General features: G+C 32.9%; 1 protein-coding gene and 2 long non-coding RNA genes across 13 annotated transcripts in view; 2 read left to right on the forward strand and 1 right to left on the reverse strand.

The window, feature by feature from the left end:
• The window catches only part of LOC123572994 (uncharacterized), a 345,306-nt gene that overhangs the window by 143,849 nt on the left and 182,794 nt on the right, over window positions 1-18,663 (forward strand). The gene's annotated exons all lie outside the window — the stretch shown is intronic.
• Window positions 1-18,663, reverse strand: part of UFL1 (UFM1 specific ligase 1) — a 32,592-nt gene that overhangs the window by 8,941 nt on the left and 4,988 nt on the right. For both annotated transcript variants that reach the window (XM_045391254.3, XM_005552325.4), the window contains exons 6-12: window positions 16,853-16,983; window positions 11,502-11,560; window positions 9,456-9,602; window positions 8,310-8,485; window positions 7,050-7,229; window positions 5,209-5,329; window positions 2,900-3,022 (exon numbers count right to left, since the gene is read on the reverse strand). In XM_045391254.3, the coding sequence (XP_045247189.1) occupies window positions 2,900-3,022; window positions 5,209-5,329; window positions 7,050-7,229; window positions 8,310-8,485; window positions 9,456-9,602; window positions 11,502-11,560; window positions 16,853-16,983 (937 nt within the window). The remainder of the gene's footprint in view (window positions 1-2,899; window positions 3,023-5,208; window positions 5,330-7,049; window positions 7,230-8,309; window positions 8,486-9,455; window positions 9,603-11,501; window positions 11,561-16,852; window positions 16,984-18,663) is intronic.
• The window catches only part of LOC102129188 (uncharacterized), a 30,858-nt gene that overhangs the window by 5,838 nt on the left and 6,357 nt on the right, over window positions 1-18,663 (forward strand). For 2 of the 3 annotated variants that reach the window (XR_010586316.1, XR_276317.4), the window contains one exon: window positions 15,679-15,849. The exons of the other annotated variant lie outside the window; for it this stretch is intronic. This is a non-coding gene — a long non-coding RNA (uncharacterized lncRNA). The remainder of the gene's footprint in view (window positions 1-15,678; window positions 15,850-18,663) is intronic. 3 annotated transcript variants of the gene reach the window in all.

Raw genomic sequence — 18,663 nt, forward strand, 5'->3', positions numbered from 1 at the left:
TTTTTCCTCCTTTATAAAAATATAAATTTATTAGATATTAAATAATCCTTATAATTTAAATAAGATCTTTGGAAAGTCTTTATAATCATGTGAATCACAATTCCAATAATTGTCTAAGCTAAAATTTATCTTTTGGAAAAGGCATAGATAAACGCGGTGGCTCAAGCCTGTAATCCCAGCACTTTGGGAGGCCGAGGCGGGTGGATCACGAGGTCAGGAGATCGAGACTATCCTGGCTCACACGGTGAAACCCCGTCTCTACTAAAAATACAAAAAACTAGCCGGGCGTGGTGGCGGGTGCCTGTAGTCTCAGCTACTCGGGAGGCTGAGGCGGGAGAATGGCATGAACCCGGGAGGCGGAGCTTGCAGTGAGCCGAGATCATGCCACTACACTCCAGCCTGGGAGACACAGCGAGACTCCGTCTCAAAAAAAAAAAAAAAAAAAAAAAAATCTCAAAATTCTGTATTTTTGCTCTCACAAAAATAAGTCTATAGTATGGAAAATTTGTATGCAGCTACTGTAATGAAAATAATTGTTAACTGTGCAAATGTCATGCCTACCCATTTCCTTAGGAAAGCATGGGTTGTAGACAAAAGCAAGCTAACAATATTTCCATTAGAAATTGTAAAGGTATAAAAATGATTATTTCTAGCTTAATTAAGTTATTGATTCTACAAGCAAAAACCTTAGAAATAAAAATAAAATGGCTCAAAAATCAATTTTCACTATAAATAAAAATCTAAGGAGTTAACATCTTAGCTTCAGAGTAGACAGACAGTACTATTATTTTCTGAGATCTGCTGTCCATTCCTGATGTTCACATTAAATGATCTATGATTTCCCTGTTTAATTCCTTTATGCATTTTACAGGTTATTAAATTACATTTTCTTCTAGTAATCTTTCATACTGAGTTGATCCTATATTTTAGCTGAGAACCCAATTTCATCCTCCATTTCAGAGATTACAACACAAATTTTTTTTCAAAAGCACTGAAATTACATTTTTAAAGGTAAGATGGTTTTACTACGTTTATAGCGCCTTTCAATAATAATGTATTCACAAAAGGAGTATCACATGCCTCATTTAACAATTATTTAAGATTACAGATATTAGAGAAGTGTTTTTTTGTAATGCCTCTTCACCCACATGCCTAGTACACCTGGGCAACAGGAACATTCATTTACCAGTGAAAAATTAAAATTCACAATGGATAGTCTTAATCCTATTTAAAATAAGGATAAAGCTAGTAGTTCCTATAAAGATACTTTTCCTTTAATTAACACTGTTTTACATACATGAGGAACAGTAGTTATTTCTACCTATCGCAGAATACTTTAAAGACAAAACTTAAACAACTGTGCTATTACAAACAGCAAGTAGAACATTAATAGCTGCAGGCACATCACTTGATATCTACATCTTCCAGCTATAGCCCGTATGTAATGAATTCTGTGAAAGAGGGAAAACACAAATCTCAACCTATTATCATTTAAATTTTTTTTTTTTTTAATTTTCATTTAGGTGGGGATAAGGAAGAGGGTGGTATCATGGTTTCATTAAGTTTACCTTTTTTAAACAGAAAAATTAAAAATATCTTAATTTTAATTAGAAAAACAAAAGATGTCTCTTGCAGACTTTCTTTGCCAAGCACTAACAAGTCTAGGAAAAGAAAGATGCATATAATTAATTCTCTCTCTTAGATATAAGCAACCAACCTGTTAGGTGTTACTATGAAAGTAAAAGGTACATAAAATTAATGTTTCCTATTTAAATTTGCAAAAGTCTACTTTTCAAAAATACCCTAATACTTGTTTTGCATGGCAGTGGAAGACCATAAAAATGATCAAGGTAAGGTGAAACCATGCAAAGCTTTCTTAATAATCAATGGGAAAAATTACAATTGGTCCGTGGCATTTAAAAATTTCTGGTAAACATTAAAAGCTTTTACTGTTGGTTATAAATGTATAGGAAAATGAAAAGTAAAACTAATGTTTATAATTTAATACGCTGTATTTTAATACATTAGAACATGGAGAATGAAAGTGTTTTATTTCTGTGTAAAATACTTATCAGGAATAGTTTGAACAGTGTTTGCTTTCTTCTTATTATCAATTAACTTGCAGTATGGAGCAAGTAGTTTTCCTATGCCTTATAAATTGTTATACCACTTTCTAACTCTGAATCAGCTTCCAATGTTTTATCCCTTGCCTTTTCAATGTCTTGGAATATCTCCAAGAATTGTAAAGTTTTTGCCCATTTTCACATCTTCTAAGATGTTTTCATCCTTTTTGCCATAACCACTTTCCTCATTTTCTTGAACAATGGCAGTGTCAACATTCCCACAGTCCCTCTATAACTCCATTTATGTTTGATTCCAATTTTATTTTCAGCGTTACCACTTTTCATTTCTTTGCTGCACTTTTATCTCTGTTGGCCAATTCTCTTTATGATTATCCATTTCTGTAAAATATCACAGCGTTTATAACTGGGAGACAATTAGGCAATACAGCTACATGCTTTGTTGTCTGTGCATAAAGAATAACCAATGTGTAGTGACCAATCATTGACAAACTATATAATGAGTGGTGTGACTGTCACAGATCATGATATGCATCTGTTATTTATGTACTGATTTGTGGACTGAAGAGCTAGCAGTGAAATCTGTACTTTATACAATACTCAGTATCAAAGTATCTTTGTATCTAGTATTTAAGATAAACAGTGTTGTTACTGGACTGATATTATTTAACTAAAGTGTGGTAACTGAAATTTGTGCCACTGAAACTGCAAAACAAGGACTTCCTGTATTAGCATATATACCTAATTATATACTTCTTAAGAAAATATGTTAAAAATATCACACATACACCAAGGAAAAGTAAAGAAAAGCTACCTACCAGTGTGGGATGATTGAGTTTCATCATCACTGTCATCATCTTTTCTTCCTTTCTTCTTGACTTTTCTAATTTTGTACTCTCTGGCATTGCCCCCACCTCCTCCTCTCACGCTTCCACTGCCCTCTGGTGGGAAAATGACATTAGTTAGCATTACTTAACTAAATCATCATTTTTAGAAAATAATGATGCTATATTGTTGTATTTAACTTTACAGCAGAAAAAATAAAGGTAAAAGAAACTTTTAGACTCTTTTTAAATTTGGAGTTCCCTTATTAAAAGTTTAGTAAATCTAATAAATAAAAAATAATAAAATATGAAATCTTTTGAGCAATCCACTTAGATAGACTGACTGCTCTAAATGCATTCTCTTTCTCCTTCTCTAATGTCACCTCTTTCCTGTAACTCTCAATATTTTAACAAAAATCCATTCCTTCACTTCCTCTTCTACCTTCCCCAAAAGAAATGTGTCCTCCTTTGCTCATCTGTGTTACCACAGCCTCATCAATAACCTTCTATTACAAGACTTCACAAATTTAATTATTCTTATTTTGCCTTCTTGGTTGAAAGATTATTACCTGTTTTTAGAGGAGACATCCTGACTCATCTGCCACTCAACCAGATTATAAACTTCTGAAGAGTAAGGATCATGTGTCATTAATGTATATATTCTTTACAGAAATGCTTGAAACATAACACGTGCTCCATAAATGTTGACAATGAATATTAATTGGTTAAGTATAAAAGTATCATTACCTATTGACTATAGACTTAAAAAAAATGAAACATTGCAAACACTGTAAATAAAAATAAAAAATACTACTTCAGCATTTCCCTGCTCTTTGATATTTACATGTAAAATATCTACTCTACAAAATGGAATACTGATAATGGGTTTAAACCATTGAACATATTACAACTATATTATATTACTATAAAATAAGTAAAAGATTAGTCTTTTTAATAAAATAATCACTAGATCTTTTTCTAAATTCTAAATAGATTTGCCTTAGATTTCATCATATCCTAGAATTAAACTTCTATTAATTTATTTTCCCATGCTTTGAAAATAAAAAAAATTCTATTTTCAAAAGCATAAGTCTAAAGTGAACATGCTTTTTACATTTGGCAATAAGTTTCCTATGGCGGGGGACATTCATGATTGACATGATTCCACACACTGTAATTAAACAATTATAATACAATAGCATTATCACTGAAAATAAAACAACAAATGACCCTTAACTTTTAATAAGAAATAAAATATTAAATAGACTAGTTATACTGATGTAAGGCAAATTTATAACTGTATCTTCAAATAATATGATTAAATATCCATAGCTACGAATATTATTGTGATTTATTTAAGTAATTTATTAATTTTCCTGGAAGAATAGAGAAATTTCATAATGCTATTGAAAGGTTTTACAGAAAAAGATTTTGGATGAGGAAATAAACTAACTCAAAGAATTAGGAGTGTATTTATTAATGAAAAATGCTGAATACTGAATTTCTTCAGTTCCGATAAAGCACTAATAACACTATTCCTACTATAAAAACTATGGAAATATATGTTACTTTTCCAACGCAAATTACAAGCATACCAGTGATACCTAGAATAATTTCTAGTGACTTTAGAAAAAGAAATATAAAAATATTTCATTGAGAAATTCTTTCATTTAATAAGTATGTTTATAGGACACCTAAAATATATCAAGTGGTGCTTTGGGTATGTAGCAAGAGTACAACAATAAATGAAATCAACACAGTTCCCAAACAATAAAACACAACATGGTGATAAAGTGATGCAAATAAATTGACAAAATGAGGTAGCAGAGAGTGACTGTGGCTACTACTCAGAAGGGTTAGGAGGCCTCCCTAAGGAAGTGGCATTTAAAGTCGAGATCTGAATGAAAGAATAAACCAGCTACTAAAGTTTGGGAGAGGGCATTCTAGGTAAAAAGAACAGTGTAAAAGCTTTGAGGTGAATATGACCCTGGCAAGTTTGAGAATCAAAAAAAATAAAAGGGCTACTGGGCTGGAACGATGGGGAAAAACAAGAGATAAGCATGATGACAAAATTAAGTTTTCACACATACACACAAAAAAACAGAAAACATAATCACCAATATTTCCATTTTAATATATAAAATTTAACACATTGGCAAAATATTTGGTTGGTATTAGCTGTTTAAAGGTAAATCAATAAAATAAAAGGCCTTTCAAAGGGCATAATAAATGTGATAAATGCAAAGTTCACTGCAGCAAATATAAAACTTATCTTTGAATATTCCTTGTTAACAATTTATTACCTGTTGCTTTCCTTCTTCGCTCATCTTTTTTATCCTTTTTACTTGTACTAACGCTTTCTAAAGTGGAGATTTGTTTCAGATCTTCTTCGGTGATTAAATGCACAGGATTATTTTTCATTTCCTAAAATAAAACATGTTTTTTTTTTGGTAGGAAAAACATATAGCATTTCCAAAAGCATAAAAGTTGTTTATATACTCACTGATTATTCTTGTTTGGTTTTGTTGCTTAGAAGAACTCTAGAGCTTTGTTTCAGAGCTGTCACTCTAAGAGAAATGTTTCTCCTTGCCCAAAATAGGTCTCTTCCCTTGCTGCTCTTGACTTTTTTTGTACCCATTATTAACTAATGAGAAATCCTATCCTGTCACTTAACAACTGATTACACAGTGGCAATCAGATGCAATCCTCTCCAACTGTTACTGGCTGGTTTTACCACAGCTTAATCGATGCCCCATGCTCCTTTGCTTTTTGAGACTCCCAATTCCAATGCCACCTGGATACTTGAGATTATTAAAGATAATGAACCCTCCATCCCCTACTCCACCCAAATTACCATATGTGAGTTGCATAGTAAGTCATATAATCTTTTTTTCCCCCCTCTGGACTCATTCTTAATAATCTCTGCTTTCCAAAAGTTTATAACAACGATGAAGTATTTCCAAGTTTGGATACTGATTCTTTCTGACGGGATAGGGTCCTATAATCTCTAGTGACAGAAGTATACATTTATGATAAAAACAATATTATTTCCTTTTTGTTTTTCTAAAGGAAAATGCTTAAAATGTTGACAGTTCACACGAGATAATCACCTTTTTCTGAATTTATTTTTGTGGTTAGAGGGAGGAGCCCAAGGAAAGAAGAAAAGTGATGACCATGTTAAATTTTTACTTGAGTAAAAAATCCCAAATAAAAATAAGAGTCATTTAATAACTGGTAGTTCACATGGAACAGATGTTTTACATATATCCCTTATTTATATTTATTCTTTCCATAGTAGGCATCATAATCATTTCTTTAAAGATAAGGAAACTAGAGTTCTATTTGTCCAAAGTCATACAGAGAATACACATTTTAAATTCAGGTTTGCTGACATCAAACATGTATACTTTTTAATCTTCTCTGCTGCTTATCAGGTTAAATGCAGAAATTTATCTCATTTTTAGACTATTAAAGAGCTTAGAAGGAGAACAGCTAAACAATTTACATATTTAATAAGCCCTCATAAATTTATTAACAGTTTAAAATAAATAGGCCTATTTTACCTATTTGAGAGCAGGCTTAAGGAGGTGACGCTGCCAACTAGAAACATGAACATGAACTAAAGAGTCATTAACACAGACCTGGCAGGACTTCTATTTCAAAATACTTTGACAGTAGTTGCTCTGAGGAACTAATAAATGGTAACAAAATTTCTTTCTTCAGTAATTTACCCTGTCTGTGTACCCCAAATAGGAAAAACTATTGAGACTCTGCTAGATTAATATATTGTGTATTGATTGACAAATACACTGTATATTTGTACATATCTACAGATACTGTTTTTTGTGCATTTTGATGTTTTAAAGTTGGACCAACCTCAGGAAACTTAACTGAAAAGTGTGTAATTTCATTTATGTTATTTTAATTTATAAAGTCAGTTCACCAACTTTTAAGTCATATGTTTTGATGGGAATAAGAGAAAAAACAAATCTGGGAGAGAAAATAAAAAGGAATGATACATTAAAGGGAAATAATAAATGATACCAAGTGTTCACTTTTGCTTATCCCATTTTTCAAAAGACATCAGATGATTCTACATTGAAAATACCATTAAGATTAGCAGATAAAAGGAAATCTGGCATACCTTTTCAGCCTTCTGGTGCATCAGCTCACGGAACAGTTCTGTACAGTCATTTATAAATTTTTCACTGACTACAACAGTGTCGCTAAAGACTACAGCTGAGGCCTGTTTGCTGAATGCCCTCATCACCTGCTGAAGCAATATGGCAGCATCTTCAACTGATAAAGAAGTGGGCAGCAGAGGCTAGAATTACAAACAAAATAAAAATAAAGTATAAATGCAATATAATGCAGTGAAACCATTTGCTATATACATATATGCTCTCTCTAGGTGATCTCATTAAGTCCAGTGGCTTTTGGAACCATATTTATGCCGATTACCTCCAAATTATATTTCTGGTTTCATCACCACTCTGAGCTCTGAAATCATATATCCTATTGCCTACCTTCCCCACTTGTATGCCTAACAGACATCTCCAATTGTTCAAAACAACACCAAAACCTACAAGGCACACATAGTTCGTCTTTCTCACGATGTCACAAGCAGTCCACCAGAATATCCTGATAACCTTCAAAATGTATTTTGTCATAACTCTTCCTCCTATCTGAAATTATCTTACTGTTTTCCTTAACTATCTCTCCCTAATGAAAGTATCCCTCCTAAAGACAGCAAGCTTGTCTGGCTACCATATCCCCAACAAGTATTAATAGAATGGTGCCTGGCACACAGAAGGTAGTTTTGTTAGATGAATAAAAGAACACTTAAATCTGGAATCTTTGGGACTTTCATATCCAAAACAAAGAATTTCTGCTTTATAAAGAGGGTCTGGGCCCGACTAGAAAATAATGGATTGGCCTCATTTATTTATCTTTATCTACACTTATCTTTTTGGCATACTGAAAGGCAAGTCAACATTGAACACTGAAGTAAACACTATCAATGCCAAGGCAGCTTGTGTTAATACGTTAGAAGAGATTAATGGATAAGGAATAAACAAATGCTACACAATGCCTGATGCCAGTACAGCTGTAAATGCTTGGAAAAGATGTGAGAAGTCTCATCAATTCTTTATCACGATTAACAGGAATGTTATACTGTTTGCTTGTTTGTTTTGAGATTTATAGAATTCTGGATGTTGACTGTCCACACGTAGTAGGTCACCCGAAAGACTTTAAGCCTAAAGATTATTTTTGTTATAACAATGATTAGAATTTGCCTCCAAAGCCAAGACCATCTTTGTGTATCCTAATTTCTAAATGGTCAAATATTAGTAAAATATCAGTTGTCATTGTTAAAGAAAAGTGAGGAAAAGATAAAACATACCGCAATATCAACCCATGTTCCAGAGCTGATGGCTTCTTCTACTGATGCTTCCACTTGATCCACAAGTCCCTGACCAACACAAGCTGCTTTCAAAAACAAGAGTTGTGTAGTCTTGTATCTTTTCTTTATGTAGCTTACAGCATCTGGGATTCCAAGTCTGGATAAAGCATCAAATTCTACAAATACATCACAAAGTTGGATTAGAACTGTCAATTACATGTAAGACAAAAGTGAAAAATAAAGACTTAAAAGTTACAGCCAATAAAGTTATTAGAGATATCTACCTTCTTAACTCCTCTAACTCCACCCCAAATAATCATGGTTAAGAAAACTAGTTATAATAAAGTTCTAATCCATGATTATAATTGAAGAAACTGAAAAGTACATTTTAGGAAGTCAAGAAAACATAAGAAAAACCCAGTATTTTATACCATACGTTTAAATTGTTTATATACTAAGGACATACAGGTTTATTACTGAGGAAGGAATCTGTTATGCAGTTTGACTTGGATTATAAAATTGATTAAACTAAGCTATATATATATGTATATATATCTTATATATATGCTAATTGTTTAAATAACTAAATTCAGTCCAATTTATCCAAATGACAGTAGAACTTCAGACACAGAATTTAGAATAATTTCAATATTTCCAAAGTATTAGGTAACCAATAAAAATACCCATTGTAAATCTGATAGTCAACAAAATATTTCTAAGATGATATATCTGAAAAACTGGGCAACTTCACAAAATGTAAGATATAATTACTTATATGAATTAAAAAATACTTTTAAGTTTATAGTGCCATCTTAATAAATGTAACTGGAAGATTGGCAGCAATTAGTACCAGCTTTTAGCCTTTTTACCTTATAATTGTTCAGTAACTATAGAACTAAACTCAGTTCCAAGACCCATAGAAACTCACAGTGTGATTACTTTATACTCGAAGGGAACCATTATAATCTTCTGATCATACAGGACAGTATATGTAGACTCTAGGGTTCCCATTTTAAAATTTTTATTTATTATTATTTTTAATATGACCCACAGATCAAAGGAGAACTCTAGGGTTAGTATAATACTTTTGAAGAATGAGTTTAGTGTTAAAAAGAAATTTTAGTTTTAAAGAAATAAGAAAGTTACCTAGATAGCCATTCTGCCTGAAAAAGGAATCCACCCAAGTACTCTGTGTCCTGGAGTAGATGTCAGGGACAAACACAGCTTTATCCTGTCTCCCACCAACCACAGTGCCTCGTAAGCGTCCACTATTAACAAGTTCCTCAAGCACAGCTTAAAACAAAACCACATGAATACAAATAAATCAGAGCAGGTATAAATCTTAAAAAGTAAAATACTTTATTATGTCATAATTTACTTATTCTTAACCTTTAAAAAACCAACCTGAAGTTTAAATAGCAAAAATAAAGGTAGTATATTTTAGACAAAATTTTCCTGCCATTTATGAGAATATTCAGATTATAAATTCAGGGAAATTTTGCATTTTGGCAACTAGCTAAAGGTGTTGAACTTGTAACTCAAACTAGTTAATATTAACCTGAAATTTTTAGTTTGAGTAATTTTGGGAAAAACATAGCATGCCATTATCTATTTCATGATTCACTAAAAACAGATGATAAAACACTTGAAGAACAGGTAATACACAATTATTAGTGTTAACAAGTTCCATTTTTTAATATTAAAAAAATCAAGACACCTAGACTATATTAGCACCAGCAGTGTGAAATAAAACTATGAGCATTTTAAAGAGTTATTACATTTCCACTGTTTACATTGAAGTAAGACATTTCAGCCCCACCTAAAAGAACAGTATAATGCCTTGGTTAAGAGGATCAATTCTGGAATCAGACTAAGTCTAAACCTCAACTCTGCCACCCACTAGCTATGAAACACTAGACAAGTCACTGTCCTTATTTCTCCATTTTCGTATCTGTGAAATGGGGATAATAACAGTATCATCTTACAGAATTGTTGTATTCAAGTAAATTGCTTGGAACGGTAGCTGGCAGGTAATAAAGACTCAATAATAATTATTAACTAAGTATCACTACCATCACCACCACCACGAAGTGGAAGGTGCTGCCATTAATACCAAATTTATATTTTTATTTAAACCATAACATTTAACATTTTGTTTTAGAAACTAAAATCCTCTAAAAAGGAAAAAGCAGATGGAAGGGAGCTATTTCTAAGTGAATCAGCAAGCACATTCAAAAGATGATTGGCAAAAAGAAAGGCTAATGAAAATTAGTCTGTAACAGAAATAAAAATTAGTTTGTGCATGAATTTTAAAATTGCAATGCTGAGTAAATTAGAATACATCAAAAAAGTCCAGATTTCTCAATAGACTACAACATACAATCCTCAATTTCATGACTGTACAATGTAAATCCATTCTAAATTCTGACCAAAGTTGTGAAGTCACTGTTATGTGAAGAACTTTACATTGTAATGAAATTACACCAACCCCTAATTACATAGATTCCAAAAAATTCAGTTTAATTTTAAATCATCAAACAAAAATTTTTAAGTTCATATTCTGAATAGACAGTGAAAATTAATTTTTGGTTCAATACTTGATATTTCTTTTCCATTTTTCATTTTAGTTCTTACATTTGCACAGATAATCTGAGTTGAAAGACAAAATCATTGCTTTTAAAAATTATTTCAGCAAAGCATTAAAAACCCTCAAAACCTCCCAAGAGCTTCACAAACAACAAAGATAATGAACAAAGATTATTTTCGAGATAATATGTTGTTTCAATGATAAGAATGTACTTTTATTGCTATCAACTCTTGGTAACAATTGTTAGTGAAACACGATTTACCTTCATATTAGATAATGTAGCAAAATCATAAGAAACAAAGTAAAAACTATTCTTAATCTTACAATTTTAAATATCTATATGTACATGTATAATAGAGTGTGTGAGACATATATTTTCATTATAAATGCTTACTTTTTTTCATTATAGTGCTCTAGGGCTAACCAATATTAAATGTGTGGTGAGTATCACAGATAGTTACATATATAAAACTCGATACAGAAACTTTTTTAAACCAGGAAATATTTTAGTTATATTAACAAAGAGGAAAAAGCATTAAAGTTAGTTTTACATTAATAGCCTATTCAGCAGCTAATTAAGTAAATATAATTTAAACCAAACTCACAGTAAAGAAGCTGCTCCTGAAATCCATATTTTGAAATCAAAGAATTCACAGCTGTAGGTCTTTATGGAAAGTTAAAAAAAAAAAAAAAAACTTCTTACTCATTATAGTGTTATAGATTAACGAACTTAAAAAATAGGATAATTAGAATTTAAGAAAAATACTTAAATACTTAAAATTAAAAATAAAGTCAAAAATTACACCAAATTTTAAATCCTTAATTGGAATGTTGTTACTGAAATATCAGGGACATCAACCTGTACTTGCAATCAAGGATCAGTTTACATTCCCATTCCTCTAAATTCTCAGATTTCCATGATACGTAACTATTTGCCTTAGTCTTTAGGTTTTTCTTCAATGTTTTTTCTGTCTGGGAGGCTCGTTCCTTACTTGGGAATATTCAAGTGGATGTCATATGGTTCTATTTTCGAAGAAAAATGAGATCACATGTGCACTGAAAATGTTTGGAATGATATGAGGCTAGATTAGGGTGACTGACTGAGAGGGATCCATTTTAAATTTTTTTTTTTTTTTTTTTTGCTTTTGAGTATTTTCTATTTTCTGCACTGACTATGCATTTCTTTTGTTAACCAGTTTTATTGCAATAAGGTATAATTTAAATTACATGAAGTCTACCCCACAGTAAATGTACAATTCAATGATCTTAACACATTTACAGAGTTGTGCAACCATCGCTACAATCCAGTTTATGTTTTCATCAGCCAAAAAGTTATCTGATAGCTATCTGCAGTTAATTCCTGCTGCCACTACTAAATCTAGACAATTATCTGTTTTCTGCCTCTATAAATTTGCCTTTCTAGCCATTAACATAAATGGAATTAATATGTGCTCTCCTTTCTGTGTTTTTGAGATTCATCCATGATGAAGCATACATCAGTAGTTCATTCCTTCTTATTGATGAACAGCATTCCCTTGTATGAATATACCACATTTTGTTTATATACTCATCAGTTGACAGACGGGTGAACTATTTCCAGTTTGTGGCTATTGTGGATAATGCTCCTATGAACATTTATGTTTTTGACTTTGTATGGATGAATGCTTTCATTTCTTTGGGGTGGACCCCTATGACTGTATCTCATTTATAATACCTATAGTTTTTTTTTTTTAAAGTAAAGGATACAAGAAAATAATCTAGACTTTTTATTCTGATTACAATTTTTTTTTCTATTCATTTTAAGCCAGTATGCCTGTTCTTTCTAGTTAAGGTTGATCTGTTTTCATTTTTAATGCATATAACAAAACGACTTAAGTAATTCTAACATTTCAATCCTCCATTGTTGATGATTTAGGATAATGTAAATATTTTCTACTTCAAACTTGTGAAAGCAGAAACAGTTGTATGAAAATGAATTAACTATTTAAAACTGTGTTTTTGAGTAAATTATTATTTTTACCCAATTCTTAGGATCAATTTGCTTTTTATTAAATTGTTTTACTCAAAATTTTTAGCTATAGTATCTGGAAGCACGGCAGGGGCTTTAGTCAGTTTAGTATTGCTATAACAAAAGCCTTGAGGCTGGGTAATTTACAAAGAGAAAAGGTTTATTTGGCTCATGATTCTGGTGGCTAGAAAGTTCAAGATTGAGCAGCTACATTTTTTGAGGGTTTCAAGCTGTTCCAATTTACATAGTGAAAGAGAAAACAAAGGGGAAAAACCAAGGAAGCCATACTCCTTTAAACAATATACTCTCTAGAGAACTAATGCATTCCCCTGAGAACAAGAATTCACTCACCTGGTGGGAGGGCATTAATCTATTCATGAGAGATCCACTCCTGTGACCCAAACACTTACTAGGCCCTACCTCCCAATTCTGCCACATTGGTGATCAAACTGCAACATAAGGTTTAGTGGGTACAAACCACATCCAAACCATAGCAAACCTCCAAACCAACAAAGTCTAGGTCCTCTGTGAATTTTGCTCTCCTCTGTTTACCTTATAATTATTACAACCTCTCATGTTTTTTTATCTTTTGTTCCCTTCAACCCAAACACATCCTTACAAAAATGTAGAAAGCTCCTTGAAGGACTTCATCTTAAAATGTCTAGGTACCTAACTTATTGTGGGTGTTCAATAAACAATGAATTGAGTTGTGCAAAATTTCTAGCTTTTTTGTATGATGAAACTCTAGCTGAGTTTTTATTTCAATTTGGAATACAACGTATTTAGTATACCTACATATATCGTTCTTCTCACTAACTGCTTCCTGTGCTTCCCTCTGGCTATCCATAATAACAAGAAATATCCATAAAAACAAGAAATATAAACTTTTTAAAAGTCTGAGATGCAGGTGTCTCCTCTGAAGTTAGACTAGAGAAGTGGGATGGTTCCTTATTTTTAAGAGACAAATATGAAGATATGGTGCCTTAAATGGTACTATCTAGAAGCCACACAACCTAGCAACATCTTTTGAGGCTCAAAACTTATTTTCCTCTCATTATTTGATGGTACCTCCATATAGTGAAACTCAGGACTACTATGAATGAGAAAAACAGCTGATTTTGATGAAAATTACCATCACCACAATAATTAGTCAAAGAAAAAAGGTAAATTTTTATAAATAGGAACAAAGATATTTCTAGTTTTTAGTTTTTGACAACGTAATGAACAGGGTACAAAAAAGTTATAAAACTGAAGAATCGCTCTCCATTCCTATCACCCAGCTACCCAGTTTCTCTCCCCAGAAACAACCATCCATTTCTTGTGTTAGGAGGGTGATCTGGTGCAGGCTGTCAGAGCCTACATGGAGTAAAGAGAACACCCACATGAGAAAGGGAGCTGCAGTAGCAATGGGAAACCAGTCACATAAGGGGAATTAATCAAGTAACTAAATACATTAAGGATAATAGGAGTTAGATTTTTCCTAGTCAGTGAAGAAAGCTACAAACATGGAAAATAAGGAAACTAGAATGAAATGAAACTTACAGTATTGGACTAGAATTGGAAGTATCAGCACAAACTCACAGTTTCCAATACACATAGATAAAGATATAGAAATACAGATGTATAGAGAGGTGTATGTACATGTGTATGTGTAACTTCTAGTTCAGTGGTCCCCAACCTTTTTGGCACCAAGGACTGGTTTCATGGAAGACAAATTTTGCATGGACCCAGGTTGTGGGGGATGGTTTCAGGATAAAACTGTTCCACCTCAGATCATCAGGCATTCGGTTCTCATAAGGAGCATGCACCCAACATCCCTTGCACGCACATTTTACAATAGGGTTCACGCTTCTATGAGAATCTAATGCCGCCACTGATCTGACAGGAAGAGCAGCTCAGGCGGTAATGCTGGCTTGCCCACTCTCGCCTGTTGCACAGCCTGGTTCCTAATAGGCTACAGACTGGTACTGGTTGGCAGCCTGGGGACTGGGGGCCCTGTGCTAGCTTGTCTACTCTGAGAGGGCCTGGGAGCAGTGAGAACCCAATAGTGGTAAGTAATGTAGTATCCGGATCTTGGTTTCTAAATCCCATACTCTACTAAAAGAAAGCAGAGATCTCTGGAGAAATGGCTGATTGGAGGTTTGGGACAGGGAAAGTGTGAACTAAGCCTGGAACATCTTAAGCCAGAAAGAAAAGAAAGTTTCAAGAATGATGGGGGCATGTAAAAAGCCAACCTGCAGGCGCTACCACTAGCTACATCAGGGCCAGTATGAACATGTAAATAATGATAGCAGATTATAATCCAATAAATAGCAGACAAGCAACAATGAACATTCTATAAAATAATCGGCCTGTGATCTTCAAAAGTGTCAAGGTCATGAATGTCAAGGAAAAATCAAGTAAGTATTCCAGATTGAAAGTGACTAAGGACTCATATCAATTAAATGCAATCTGTGATCCTGAATTGGATCCTTTTTCTACAAAGAACACTATTACAATAATGAGTAAAATATAAAGGGGATCCAAGGACTAGATGGTAGTAATCAATCAATGTTAGTTTGCTGTTTTTGATGACTATATTATAGCTATATAGGATGATGCCCCTTTCCATAGGAAATACAGATTGTAGTATCTGTGGTGACAGAACATCATGTCAGCAACTCCCTCTCAAACTGGTCAGAAAAAATAGTTCTCCTGCACAGAGGAAGGGAGGGAGGAAATCATTTCATTAGAATACAACCTCTCCTTCTAACCTTCTCCCTTTTGTACCCTAGTGCCTTACATGCATTAGGTGCTCAACAAATGCTTGTTGATTGGTTGAATGACAAAAAGAGAAATCACTGTGGCTGCCATGTGAAATCACCTAAGATGACAGCACAGAACTGGGAAGAAAAGATGGCGTGAAACAACACTTTAAAGGATTGTGAAAGAAAGAGCTAGAGAAGGTAACTTAGAAGATGCAGCCAAAAGAGATAAGAAGAAATTTAAAGTGTTATGTTTAAAAAAAAGAGAATATTTCAAGAAGGAAGTTGTAACTGGACTTAAATGCTGCTGTAAAGCCAAATAAACAGAAAGTATCCATTAGACTTACAGATATTGAGACATGAGTGCTATATATGTAGTAGAAGCTAGATAGGTGGGTTAAGAAGTGACAGAAGGTAACTGAGACACTGAATGTAGATTTCAACTATCCAGAAGGTTCACTTTAAGGGAGGGAACAAACAGCATGATAGATGATATAGAATAAAGGGGTTCAGAGAGATTTGTTTTAAAATGGGAGACTTTTGGACATACTTAAATGCTGGTAGGGCATATAGCCACTGAGATGAAGTTGATGACACAGGACAGAGGAGATAATTAAGAATATAGATTTTCTGAATTCTATGCTGGAGTCTGTTACACAGATTCAAATATTTCAGAAATTTTTATTTTAGAAAAGTCAGTAACTTTGAAAGTAACATTGTTATTCATTACAATTATAGAATGCTATAAAGTAAAAAATGTTATAAAATTCTCTAGCCCCATATGATGCCCAAAGAAGTTAGGTGACTGACTTATCTGCTCAAGGTCATGTGCCTATTCTGTGATAAAGCTATGAACCAAATTCTTCTGACTTTAAATTGCATGTTCTTTCCATGATTCAAGGGTGACACTTATATACTGATCTGGGCAGCAGTTTTTAAACTGCATTCTGCCGAAGTGTATATGGGGTCACAAGGGTGGTGAAGGTAGGGAGAGGAAGGAGATGCGGACTGGAGAGAAAGGCTGCATTCTAGAACTCTGGAATCTCAATTTCTATTTTACAAAAACTGCCCTTTAATCTGTTTAATAAACTGGGGTCCTAAATGAGACTTTATTAAAACAAAGAAAAAGATTCAGCTGCTGGGAAAAAAATGCAAACTATGATCAAAGAAATGTGAAAATATATATTCTTTAAAATATACTTACCGGGTAATGGCACTGAATAGTCCACGGATACGTGCTTTATGTCGAGCTACAAAAGCTTCTGTAAAAATTACTCCTCTATTATCAAGATCAATATGTCCACTGATAATTCTACCAAGTCGCTGAGTTAGTGCCTGTGGGTAAAGATGTAAATTTTTATTAATTTAAAAGAAAATAATTACACATATGCATTTGCATAGTTATACTCAAGTCATGCTGCATGCTGAGGTATCAATCATGTGACCGAGAAATTTCAACAAGCATAAATTATAAGATATATCAACTAAAGTAAAGATTCAGTATCTAGAAAAGTTCACTATCTCATAGCAGAGCCAAGAAATGAGTCAAATTGCTTGCTTACATGTTAAAAGGTTGAGCTGTCGTATTAGCTCTTGTTAATGAGGGCTATTTCTAATATAAAATAAAAATGACTATCAATATGATGATGATTTGATATGATGGTTTCTAGATATGGGCAGCCTCCAATATACAGAGAGCCAAGACATACAAATGGGTCTTGGAGAAGACCCTTTCTGGAGCTTCTAATACTAACAGAAGTATAAGTGTTATTCCAGATTCTGCAGCATAGGGAAATGTAAGACCTCAAAAGTTATTCTCTCTAATGCAAATTTATGCCTGTCCAGAAGATCTATGGCAGATGATCTGATTTCTTGGTAACCTTCTTTCAAGTTCAGCAGAATTTTCTCCACAGCTATACTACGACTGGCATCAGGTACATCAGAAATAAGTTTGGACATATTTCACATTCTAAGTTAAATCTACTCAAGTCAGCTCAGTTCAAATTTTTATGATATAGAAAAATGTTTTTCAAACAACTTAATGAGCTTTTAGAATACTGCTATATTCAGAATGGAACTGAAAAATATTAAAAACTAGATACGTTACTAAAATGTATTCAGAAACAGTTTTATAAGAAATCATTTGGATTTGAGCTGGATACTTTAAAGAAGTATTTTAAAAATACATTTTTTGTCCTGTGATTAACGTATGTTTGCTCATGTAAAATAGAACTTCAGCTCCTGAAATACTATATAAAACAGATCTATACTATAAATGGTATTTTAAATGGAGTTAGGGAAGCTCATTTTCTTAATATGAGCAAGTAAATCTGCTTGTATTATAAATTAATCTCATGCAATTATGGTTTGGCAAATTTTGCAAGTTAGAATTTCTCAAAGTGATAGATACCTAAAGAGAGATTTGGATTTTCCCTTGTTTCAGTAAATATAAAACAGGACTAGCATTATTTAGTTTCTCCATTGTGTTAGATATTTCACTAGATTTCAATGAAGCCTATAAAAAAGACAGTATTTCCTGTTTTACAGATACGTAATGTGAAGCATAAAAGAGATGAAATGATTTTCCTAATGTCAAATAAGAAGTGGTACAGACAGTATTCAAATCAAGGTCTTTTAAAAATCTCAAAAGCTTATGTCCTTTCCGCTCTACCAAATGAATTTCTATGATTCTAAAAAAACAAACAAAAAAAACAGAAAAAAAGTAAACAAGAAAATAGCCTATGTTTTCAGGCAGCATTGTTATTACACATAAGATATTTGAGTACTGACACAAATACCTAAAGTTAAGAGAATGTCACATTCCTTGGTTCTTCTTCCCATCATTCTGACAGTTTAGAAGAGGATAAATGGTGAAATCAAAAGATGTTGGCACTACTGACATTTGGAACAAAAAAACTCTTTGTTGGGGGGATGTCCTGTACATTGTAGGATGTTTAGCAGCATCCCTGACCTTTACTCACAAGATGCCAGTAGTACCCCCTATAAATTATTATC

The sequence above is a fragment of the Macaca fascicularis genome, chromosome 4 (genome assembly GCF_037993035.2).
Source record: "Macaca fascicularis isolate 582-1 chromosome 4, T2T-MFA8v1.1".
Lineage (NCBI taxonomy): Eukaryota > Metazoa > Chordata > Mammalia > Primates > Cercopithecidae > Macaca > Macaca fascicularis.